The 12,342-nt window shown below is 35.2% G+C and overlaps 2 protein-coding genes across 2 annotated transcripts; one reads left to right on the forward strand and one right to left on the reverse strand.

The window, feature by feature from the left end:
* On the forward strand, nucleotides 1-3,345 carry LOC121792799 (homeotic protein knotted-1-like). The gene is made up of 5 exons (XM_042190896.1): nucleotides 1-640; nucleotides 720-845; nucleotides 934-1,054; nucleotides 2,506-2,759; nucleotides 2,838-3,345. The coding sequence occupies exons 1-5, from the start codon at nucleotides 293-295 to the stop codon at nucleotides 3,045-3,047; spliced, it is 1,059 nt and encodes a 352-aa protein (XP_042046830.1). The 5' UTR covers nucleotides 1-292; the 3' UTR covers nucleotides 3,048-3,345.
* A 1,032-nt stretch (nucleotides 3,346-4,377) lies between these two features.
* On the reverse strand, nucleotides 4,378-11,193 carry LOC121792798 (CSC1-like protein RXW8). Its single transcript, XM_042190895.1, has 9 exons — nucleotides 10,913-11,193; nucleotides 10,435-10,581; nucleotides 10,278-10,341; nucleotides 9,720-9,929; nucleotides 9,432-9,638; nucleotides 8,475-8,773; nucleotides 7,222-7,510; nucleotides 6,624-7,133; nucleotides 4,378-6,264 (listed from the first exon to the last, which is right to left on the reverse strand). Exons 1-9 carry the CDS (start codon nucleotides 11,191-11,193, stop codon nucleotides 6,085-6,087), a joined length of 2,187 nt encoding a protein of 728 aa, XP_042046829.1. The 3' UTR covers nucleotides 4,378-6,084.
* Nucleotides 11,194-12,342: the final 1,149 nt, after the last annotated feature.

The following is a 12,342-nucleotide window of genomic DNA, read 5'->3' on the forward strand; positions in this document are numbered from 1 at the left end:
TCAATAGCTGCTTTCAAAGCGGTACTATCTTCTTTGCCTTCCAATAATTTTCCCAATTTCACTAAAAAAATCTCCACCTCGTCAACCACCGCCGCTCCTCATCTCCACCCTCCCTCCGCCGCACTTCATCTCCATGCTGCTACAGTAGTACAACGCTAAAAAACTCCTAGAGAGTTCCGATTCACTATTTTTTCTGATGAAAAAGCAGTAGAGATTATTAATCCTCGCTAGCTTCTAGGGTTTCTTCCATCTTCTTCTCGATTTTACCGTTTCTGATCTGCAATTCAGTGTAATGGAGGAGTACAATCACGAGATGAGCGGGAACTCGAATTCGAGGTGCAATTTTCTGTACGGAGATTCTTCTGTTTACGGAAGAAGCAGCTCCTTCCATCTCCAATCACCGGATTGCTACGATCAATCGGAGACGAAGCAGCAGCAGCCGGTCAAAATTGAATCGAGAAATCACTCTTCGAGGTTCCAATACTCCGCGATTACTCCGGCTGCGGTGGAGGACCACCGCCGCCGCCACGATCGGGGGCAGGAGAACCACGATTCCGGCGAAGCTGAGTCTATTAAAGCAAAAATCATCGCTCACCCTCAGTATTCGAGCCTTTTGGATGCTTATATGGACTGCCAAAAGGTTAGATCTCTCTTTCTCTCTCTAGAGAGAGATACATGCATAGTGTTTCAACTGCCTAAACCTAATTTTTTTTAATTAGGTGGGAGCGCCGCCGGATGTGGTGGCACGGCTGGCGGCGGTGCGGCAGGAGTTTGAGGCGAGCCAGCGGGCTGCGGCGGCGACCCGTAGAAACGTCTCGAAGGATCCGGAACTCGACCAATTCATGGTGAATTCCCCCCCCCCCCTCTCTACATGTATAATTTGATTTATAAATTTTGAAATTGTGCGTAATTAATTTTGATTGTGAATTTTAGGAAGCGTATTATGATATGTTGGTGAAGTATAGAGAGGAGCTGACGAAGCCGATTCATGAAGCTATGGAGTTCATGCGACGCATTGAGAAGCAGCTCAATTTACTCACCAAAAACACTACAGGTACTCTCTCTCTCTCTCTCTCTCTCTCTCACACACACACACACACAAATTTAGTGGAGTTTAATTGGTGCTCAGATATATCCAGTGATAAATATTGCCCAGATTTTTGTTGTGCAGTACAAAACTGGTAGTTGAAACTGCTCACTATCCGAATTGTGTTTGACTCTCTCTTTTCTCTCTCTGTGATGTGTGTGTCTGTGTGTGTGTGTGTGTCTGTGTGCAAGGAATCACACCTTTCATCAATTTACTGACTGTTTACTATTTTTCCAGAAGACAAAAACATTGACTGATACAATCATTTTCCAACGCTTTATTCACGAGTGCCAATATTGAGTTTATTTATTTATGTATTTCTATCTTTTGCAATAAAACAAAAAGATAAAACCCTAATCACGAGGGCGTAAATAATCCATGTTTCCTTTCTTGATTCAAAGGAGTATATAAACAGCAATTTCTTGGTTTCCCTTTTTCTGAAATGGATATTTAACTACTGGAATTCACAGAGATTTCATTATAATTGCCTCTATATTTTGATATTTTTATATTTAGCTACTGTATAACGTATGTTAATATTACTGTGAGCTTCCCTTAAAATCTCACTGTAAATACTATAGTGAAGTTTTTTTTTAAACACTGATAGTGCACTGCCATTGATAAGCTGTGTGTCTGTGCCCTATGTTGTTTCATGGGGTAATAACACCAACTTATAGCACTTTTTGATTTTTTCCATGATCTTAAAATAGTCAATTAAATTAAAAACTTGTATTTGTGTAATTTTCCCAACCTGAACCGATCCGTCCTTTTTCGGTGAAATTTAGCAGATGTGGCACGCCGATAAATCTACATGGATATTATTCCAGAAAACCCATCATGGAAAAATTCCACAAAACTCAAAAGTTTGTGATTTAATTGATTGTTTTGAAGTTCACGGAAAAAACTGAAAAATGCCCTTAGTTGATAATATTAACAGCTATAACCTTTCGTTTCGTCCTTTTTTACCACTAATGGACAATGTCTATTAAACTCTCTATTCATCGTTACAAATTGTATATTGCATACATAATATGTGCTGCAGAAATGTACATAAGGTTATTCTTAAATTATAATTTGAACTGGGATCTATTAGTGATTTCTTAGTTCGTACTTTAACATCATGGTGACTTATTTAATTTGAATTTACAAATACTACTATAAAAATATAGTTCGTACTTTAACATCATGGTGACTTTTTAAATTATAAATATAGTTTTGTGTTCATCCAATTGAAGCTGATCTTGCGTTGTCGAATCTGATTTGACAATACTGCCATTCTTTTAACAAATACACTAGCTTCATTATAAATATAGTTTTGTGTTCATTCACATATGGAATATTGCACACACTTTTTCACATGCTATTCGTAATACAATGAAATGTTCCCAACATGTGTTTCTTTGGTTTGGACACAAAAGAGGAGAAATACGAGGGAAATGGTTCGTCCGAAGAAGAGCACGAGGACAGTGGCATCGAGACAGAAGTTGCAGAGCTAGATCCGAGAGCAGAAGACCGGGAGCTGAAGAACCACCTCCTGAAGAAGTACAGCGGATACCTGAGCAGCCTCAAGCAGGAGCTCTCGAAGAAGAAGAAGAAAGGGAAACTCCCCAAAGACGCGAGGCAAAAGCTCCTCAGCTGGTGGGAGTTGCACTACAAGTGGCCTTATCCTTCGGTATGTATACATACATATGCAAATGCTTTGATCACTGTCATCATCATATCACCGTGTTGAATTTGAATGTTGGTGCAGGAGTCGGAGAAGCTGGCCCTGGCAGAGTCAACAGGGTTGGACCAGAAGCAGATAAACAACTGGTTCATAAACCAAAGGAAACGGCATTGGAAGCCGTCTGAAGATATGCAGTTCATGGTGATGGATGGGCTGCAGCACCCACATGCTGCAGCAGGTCTTTACATGGAAGGCCATTACATGGGTGATGGGCCTTACAGATTGGGGCCGTGACGATGTCGTTCGTGGTAGTACCGCTGCCTCTGCCTTGTGGTTAGTTATATAAATCTCTGGAAATTTGCAAGAGAGCTGATGCTACTGGTTTGGTAATTGGTAGCAATTTGACAGCTGATTAATCTTGTATTTCTTGTTGCTATTGTTGCTAGTTGTGTTAATTTAAGTGTTTTTTTTCTTCTGATGTTTCTTGGTGAAATGTATCTGTATTATTGGTGTTTAAATGTTGAAATAATTGTGTATCTTAAGCACTACAGATTCAGTCTACTCTTCAATGTTATAGGTAAGTCATGTACTAGTAATATTTATGAGTATTATAAAAATTCTTCTTAATATAAGTACATTACTTTTTAGCCAAATACACTAATTATTGTATCTTTATATAGCCGTAACTAGATAAAGACAATTTCGACCGAATAACAAGTAATTTGATTAATATTCAATTCCATCACATAAAAAAGAATGTATAGTATTTATGGAAGATTGCCAAAAAAAATTACTCCAATGAAGTAAAATTTTACTTATGAGGTTTAGTTTTCATTTCAAATAGTATCTTATGTCAAAATTTTTGGTGCAATTATAATATAGTATGATAGTATTAAAATCATATGTGAACTGCAATATTAACGAGCTAAATCTTACAAAATAGATCAATAATTATATATTGCACTTAAACGATCAGATCGAGTTTGATTTTTGCCGTAGAGTAATTGCAAAAGAAAAAAAAACTGAACTTTTTGAAACAATGATCGAATTTCAAAAAAAAAGTCAGACAATTTAGTCTTTGATATCCATAGGAACATAATATATTTATGAACCATAGGCATTGATATTTAAATAAAGATGTCTATCAGTGGGAATATAAACCATTAGTAATTCATTGAAATCAACGATCCAACAACACAACCGATTCAATCTTCAATTTATAATAAATGCAAGCCGTTCGGCCATCGTTTTGTTCGTCAATCAATTAATGCAGCTAAAATTTAATATTAATATATAGAATGAACTTTAAATTAAGCCATTAGACCTTAATCTTCAAATTATATCATTACAAATCTTTAGAAAATCGTCAATAACGTCCTTCAAAATTCCAATTATAGCTCTGAATTACTTTACAACATAATTAATCTAAATTCATAGCTTGCATTTTCTAATCTAACATTTAAAATTTACATGCACGGAGTACTATTTTAATTATTTATTATTTATATATATGTACATTATATTTTGTATAAATTAATATTATTAGAAAATTAATAAATGAAAATTTTAGTTAAGAAAATAATAGGGGAGTAACATAATTCAAGCTAAGTATGCGTAAAATGGAATAAAAAAAAGTTGAAAATGACTTGATGTAAACCCCTATTTTTCAAGAATATAATTTGAAATATACTCTAATATATATACACGCACAGATTGGGAGAGGAGACGGAGAGAAAGAAAGGGAAGAAGAGAAAGATTAAAGATGTGTTACGAAAGCAAGTGCTCCAGTTGCGGCAAAACTAGCTGGGGCGGCTGCGGCCGCCACGTTCCGGCGGTGCACAAACGAATTCCGGAAGGTCAACACTGCAACTGCAAGGCTTTGCCCGGCGTCGATTCCTCCGCCGTGGCCGCAGATTCCGGCGCCTCTTCCTCCTTTTGCACTATCCTCTGATCTGATGAGTTCCTCTTTTTCCTCTCTTTTTTTTAATTATAAATAATTACTCCTATAAGGTTTGTGATATTAGATTTCATTTGTTTTAAATACATACTTATGAAAATAAAAATGAATAATTAGATACTAGTACTGTTGTAATCTGGAAAGTAGCACAAAAACTGTAATGTTCCTTATTTCCATGTAATTAAATTATTGTGTTTAAGAGCATACACTAACTTCAAAATTATAATTATGAGATAAAACAAAAATTGTTGGGGAGTCACTCGTGTCATGCCTCTTCACAATTGCGTGGGCCCGATCGAAGTCCAAACTCTGTTATAACATCATTTGAAGGCCCAATATAATTACGAAGCACATTAATTTCTTACATAGTCCATCGTTTGGTACACAATCCATATCTTGGCTAGCTAAAATAATCGTTTGGTGCACAATCCATATTTTGGCTAGCTAAAGTAATGAATATGACATGTGTTATACTCATTCCTCCCCAAAAATAATTTTTTTTGAAAAAGGACAAATTTTAATCTAAAGTAGGTAAAGTAAGAGATAAAAAAAGGTGTATTAGTAAAAAAACATAGGTCCTACTTTATTCAAAAGATAGAAGTTTCCTTGAATTGAAAGTTTTTATTTTTAGAGGATGGACTAAAAAGAAAAGAATTTATATTTTTAGGGGACGGAAGATTAGTGTGTTTGATAGCTTAGTTTAAAGTTTATGATTGATATAAAAATAGAATAGTACTCCATAATATCTGCACAAACTGAGGGTAGAAAAGCTAAAGGATGGTTTAGTAATTTCATCTCATAATCCAATTCTCAAAGACGATAAATTAGTTTTGAAGGCTAAAACATAGGCTAGTTCTAACAAAAAGTAGCCATTGGAACTCCGCGTTTTCTAAATTCATCCAATTTTATTCTTCCACTTTTTAGATTTAATCTTTAGTTATGTATTAAGATATAATTATGCAATTGATCACTATCCCATCATATAGAGATCATGACATGCTTTATAGATAAGGCCATTCGATCAACCCTTAAAAGTTCAAACACAAAAAAAAACCTTCAATTCGAAATAATATATACGTTTCTCTAAATTACCAGTTACAAAATATATCTATAAAAAATGAGAATGGATTCAAGATGTACTAAAGTAAAAGAGTTAGGTAGAGATATTACATATATACAACCTGACTATCACACATAGAAGCAAAGAGGGACTTAAGCCCCTCGCTACAAAAAAAAACTCACGTTTTACCAACAAATTTTAGCAGCGGAATGATCACTGTAATATATACCAACATAGTTAGCAGCGGATCTCCAACCGAGATTATTGTAAGGAAATTCCGAACTCAAAATTCATCATCATGATCATTGTCAATCTTAAGCATGAGAAATGTCTAACGTCTCAGTTTCATCAAGTTCAGCATCAGTTCTATTAATCATATCTTTGTTCTTGTTCCCACTGTTTGAATAGTACTGAGTGTAAGCAGTTAGCAAGCTCTGATGGATTTCTGCCATTTGCCCGCTTTGTTCGTCTCTACGGTCCATCTCAATAACACTCTACATGAAAGAAATACAAAGAGTGAGAAAACATTTCAATCATAATCAAACCCTTAGATTTTACAAGGGCTAGGTACACTGTACAATCATATTCATTAATTAAAGCATACTAATTTGTTTCCAAAACCATATTATGTACATTTAAGTTGATACAAACCCCTTCTTTTTAAAATAAAACTTTTGAAACGACATGAGTTGTTAATGATTGAAGTATTGTTAATGGAAAATGAGTCCACAAAACTAGAAATTGTTTTTATTTTTAAAGGAAATGGCATATGTACCATCTTTTATTTCATATTTTTCTAGGTGGGAATATCTTAACACACGAAATATTAACCCTACAAAAAGAATGCAATTACCTTAGCCGGAGTTCTGAAGAAGACTGACAGAAACCTCTGCCTGCAGAACTGATTAAAAAGGAGAGTCACAACGATGAGAGGGAAAGTAAACGTGGAAGGCCCCGGCGCGTCTTTTATCCCAAAGACTCCGAGAGCAATGACCTGCATCAGGACGAGGGAGAAGATTGTTGTGTTGTGAATAATCGGCCAATACTGGCCGCCGCTGTCGTAGTCAGTCACATATACATTAAGTATTTGGTTGCGGTACACGAGGAATGCGAGCATGAAGTAGACAAGCACGAATGGAAGTATCAACGGCGCCAAGGTGGAGCAAGTGATACCAAGCAGACCGAACAAGAGAACTCTCGGAACTTCTGTGTGGTAAGGAAATGTATATGGAAAGTATGAGTCTTCAGCGCTTCGCAGAATGTATCGAGTGAACAAGTTGGAGATGAGAGGGAATGGCTGAATCAACTCACAGGCCAAGCTAGCCCACCCTGATGTTAGACAATATGTCATGAAGAAGGTTGCCTGAAAAAGTGAAATTTGTTAGAAAAAAGAAATGTGTTTTTTCTTGATTCTACTTACTAGTTGGATTACACGTTAGTATGAGAATGACCGTAGTAGGGACGGCTTTGGCAAGCAAAGTAGGTATGTTTTTGTAGTCTCCTAGCCTGAGGATTGAGATCTGGTAATGGTCGATAGCTGCCTCTGTTAAGATGTTAGCAAAGAAGACATTCCATATGACGAAGTATAGAACTTTGATGCAAGCACTTCTTTTCCTCTCGCTGCGCGAAATCACACCCTCCAACGTCGAGAACACATACATCACCGGCGGAACCAAGCATAGAAATAAAGTTAGTATAACACTAGGTAGATATCCAGTCACCAGCTGCTCCAAAACCACCCTGCAAAAATGGTAGCGTATAGGGGTGAGTATGTGGTCGGTTCGATTGAATACTTAATGAAAGTTATCAAACCTACCTATGATGCAAAAACACTAACTCAACTTGTTGATTGTATTTAACCCGAATCAAACTGAAACCTATGATGCAAAAAACTAACTGAACCTCTCTAGGAACGAGTAATGATGTTTAGAATAGTGAAACAAGACTTTTAATTGCAAACTTCCATTTACAGTAAAATGAGACTATTATTTTGTGGATAAAATGAATATATGAGAAAATTTTGGAATTTGAGAAGGAACATTTAGTAATAAATAGATTAAAATAAATAAACTTTATAGTACTCCCTCCGTTCGCGAATAAGAGTCCCGTTTTTCCATTTTAGTCCGTCTGCGAATAGGAGTTCATGTTCACTTTTACCATAAATGGAAATAGGGTTCCACATTCTATTAACTCATTCCACTCACATTTCATCTAAAACTAATATATACAAGTGAGACTCATATTCCACTAAATCTTTTCTACCCACTTTTCTTAAGATTTCTTAAAACCCGTGCCACCAAGGAATGAGACTCCTAATGGCGGACGGAGGGAGTAATAAATTATATATATACATATCCTCAATGGGATGTAATCAAATGCAAACTTTAAATATTGTACAAACTCCGAACTATGATTTGGACCGTCAAAAAAATATCAACTGATGACAAAATAACATCAACAAAAAATGACAATACAGTGTCAACGGTTGATGTTGTGTTGACATTTTTTGTTGCAGTAATTTTGTCATCTATTGACACTTTATAACGGTCCATATCATAGTTTGGAGTTTGTACAATATATAGAGTTTGCATTTTGTAAATATTTTGGCATATAAATAACTTCTAATTAAATAATTATAACTACTCCTTCCTAGTTGGGATACATATAAAAAGAGTAAATAGAAAAGTTTAGAACATGTAAGTACCTTTTTACAGCCTTCTCCAAGAATGGTAGCAACTTTGTTAGTTTATCAAGATGGACAAGAGATTGTGTAAAAACAACAGGGAAAAGGAAGAAAGTGACGAAGAAAATGGAGGCGACGACAACTATAATCTTCCGAATCCAAAGGCTTTGGTAGGAGACACAAAGATTAGCCCAAAACACGTCACGTGGTTCAGGAGCAGCATTGGTCACCCATGCCATGGGGTTCTGCGATTGAAGAGCCTCCGATGCAACCAACGCAGCATAACGAGTCCTGAAGAAAACTAGTGCTGCTCCACACTCCTGCACAGCCACACACAAAACGTGAGTATGACTATGAAAACTCTCGCACTGTCGCGAATTTTCCATATTTTGCTTAATATAGGGTTTATTGTGTTTATGTACCGGTTCGTTGTATGAGTTCTTACAATTCTCGTGATAAAAGATTTTTATTTGAATCACAATCAACTTTTGTGTGTGCGCTGCAAGATTGGGGTCTAGTAAGAATTGCACGTGCACAAACACCTCGAATCTATGAACCCAAGGCGAGCGGATTGGTGTAAGACGTGAATAATGGCATTCAATAATGTGGTTTTTCATGCATCACATTGATTTGTTTATATGAAATTTGTTGTAAATGACACATGCAACAAAAGTAATAATAAATGTCAAACGCCACCAAGAATTTACGTGGAAAATCCAAGTCAGGTTAAACCACAGGCACACAAAGGCAACACAGTATGCAAATTAAAATTATTCCCACAAAGATTACTGTTCAAATTAGATTAACAACAATATTGACTTAACCCTAAATTGGCGGCTAATATGCATTTTGTGTACTTTATGGTCTCTAGGGTTAATGCATTTTTATATTTAACAGTATGCGCAGGAAAATTAATCTACATACTACGGAAATATTGTGATCTATGTGGTCCTACATATATATACACAAGTACAAAACTGATTCGAAATCAAATATTTTTCTTACATCTGAATCGTCAAGGAAGGTTTTCTCATTAGTAACATTATTAGATTCGTCGGAAAGTGTCCTGAAATCTTGTGAAGCACTATTATGGCTTCCACAAAACCCGCATCTCAATAGTCTTTTCACATATCGTCTCTCCATGTGGATGTTTCTGAGAATCTCGTACATCCTCTCAGCATCACTCTAAAAATATGTAATAATGTGTATATTAAACATAAACCATTTGTTGAGATACATATTCAATCATGTTTGGAACATTCTTACCATCAATTTCTGGATTGCACTCTTCTCATAAACCATTTGATGGGATAAGTAGCTTGATGCATAGAAATCTGTGAAGAATCTGGCTAGAGTATCACTATATGATTCTTGGTCTATCCATGGGATTGCTCGGACAACTACTGTAAACTGACTGGGATGGTAAAGAGGTGAATTTATGTGGTTTAATCTCATCTTCATGATGTACTTGAATTCCTGGCAAGCAATGAAACATTATTATTTTTTGATGAATATAGGCCCAATGTTTTTAAGAAATCAGACCAATGAAGTTATCAATTCAAGGTTTAACCGGTTGGATCGGTCGAGTGAGATTGAGTGTAAGATAGGAGGTTAGGAAACCCTAGAACTAGACAAGGCACAAGAGATCATTTAAAAATGTTCGCAAAGGTTCAAACTAATGATGATAGTTATGACTAGATCGGACCGGACATCACACCAACACGTAGCCAAACTGATTGAGCAAGCCAATCCAGTCCGATTTTAAAATGTTGCTTAGACCTTTATTTGGTTAGTTACAAAGCCAAAAGGAAAAATAGTACTTACAGAGTAAAGAAAGAAACATGCACATATAGTTATGATATGTAATACAAGACAATGGAAACCAAACCTGAAAAAGAAAAAAAATGTATAATTAGGATACATGTATAATACTATTAGAATATATATGTAAGACTAAATAAATGTATATTAGTTTCCATACCATTCTGATCCTCTTTGGACATTGCCAATGGTGAAGACAGTTAAAAGCTCTTCTCTGATGTGCTTGTGCTGCCTTTCTTTCCCAAAATAATTAAGAGGAAGAACAAATGCCAAGCATATGATAGATGCCACAGTGCACAATTTGATACTGCACAAATAATTAAAAAATTTATTATAGTAAAACACATATTGAGTGTTCTATTACTCAAGAATAACTTATTATGAGAGATTCAATTGGACAGACTAAATGACAAAACAAATTTTATGTGACATATAATAGAAGTAATAGTGCATAATCTGGTAGCGTTTAGTTACTCGAGATTAACTTGTTGCGACATTCAATTGGCCCAAAATTACCCAAGAATAATTTTATTTTGTCATGGCTCACAAAATAAAGTGAATCTCACATGACATTGTCGTCTCTACAATATTTATAAAATTGAAGTTTATATAATCCATCAAACAGAACACATATTGACCTGAAGACGACTGCACGCAGAAAGACAACGGCGTCGACGCCCCCGGCAACGTACAATTCATCCTCGGTTGCGTCCCAGGCCTTGACGACCCAGCTCGCGGATGGGACGAGCCTCCCGAGCCAGAAGGGATCGTGGTGTTTGGATTTGGATTGAGCAATCTTTTGCGCAAAGTACACAGCGACGAGGCTTGGTTGTTTTCTCAACACAGAATACAAGGAGAAGACGCCAAGGCAGACAACACTATTCACACCAGCAGAAGCCAACAGACCACCAACGTTCATCTCTATCTACGAAAAAACATGCATGGAATCTTGCATGGCAAAATTAGAATGAAACCAAATGGAAAAAAATGTGGTTGAATTACGAAGAAAGGGGAAGAAAACATAGAGAAATTGCTAAAGAATGATATTTTGGTTTAGGATTAGGAAATTGCACGAAGAGGGGGATGGAGGAATGGAGGGAAAAAGAGAAGAGAAGAGGAGATAAAGGAGAGAGATGAAATATATACCTTGATTTAGAGATGGTAAAAAAAAACTCTAAATTGAGGCATGAGTAGAAAATGTATTTGTGAACTTTAGTATAAATACATGTGTAAAGAATATATATAGATGGTTAGTTCAATCATTTAACTTTTAAAATTTTTATTGGTCTTAAACCATAAATTTTGGGCTAATTCTGGTGTTTTTCACTAATATTGAAAATGTTTTAAAAATTCACAATCATTTGGAAGTTTGCAATTTCTTCATCTCGACCTAAATATAAATTTTCAACAGATTTTTGATCCTGCGGGACTAGTCGTGAAATCTAGTTATATATTTTAATATTTCCGTAGGTCTTATTTAATTGGCATATTTCTAATTGAAATGTCACTTTTCCTATATTTAAAATTAATTTATAAAATAATACTATATAAAATTTTATGACTACGGATAGTCTATTTATGCAAACTTTAAATACTACCACAGTAAAATACAAATTTATCATTCAAACTAAATTAAATGCGTAAATGAATATTACAATGATCTTTTCGGGATTGAATATTAATAAGTAAAAAAGAATTTTATAACATAAAATGGAGTCGTATAAAATCTTTCTCTTACTAATTTGTTTGCCCACGAATAAAATCTCTTACCAATTTAATCGATTTTGGGCTCAAATTAATAAAAATAAGGCCCATAAATAATCTCCCTTTCACCGGGATAATTACATGTTTTATACAAAATGTTTCAATTTGTTTCAATATAGTACACAAAGTATTAAATTTACATATTTCATACAAAAAATTTACCTAGTGTTTTAAATAATGCATTCCGTCAAGTCCGACTAACACCGTTAATTCTACTTACATCATACATACAAAATGTTTCACAAATATTTCAAATTAGTACAAAATGTTTTAATTTTATATGAATCATATCATTAGTGTTTTA

This window comes from Salvia splendens, chromosome 2 (genome assembly GCF_004379255.2).
Source record: "Salvia splendens isolate huo1 chromosome 2, SspV2, whole genome shotgun sequence".
Taxonomy (NCBI): Eukaryota; Viridiplantae; Streptophyta; class Magnoliopsida; order Lamiales; family Lamiaceae; genus Salvia; species Salvia splendens.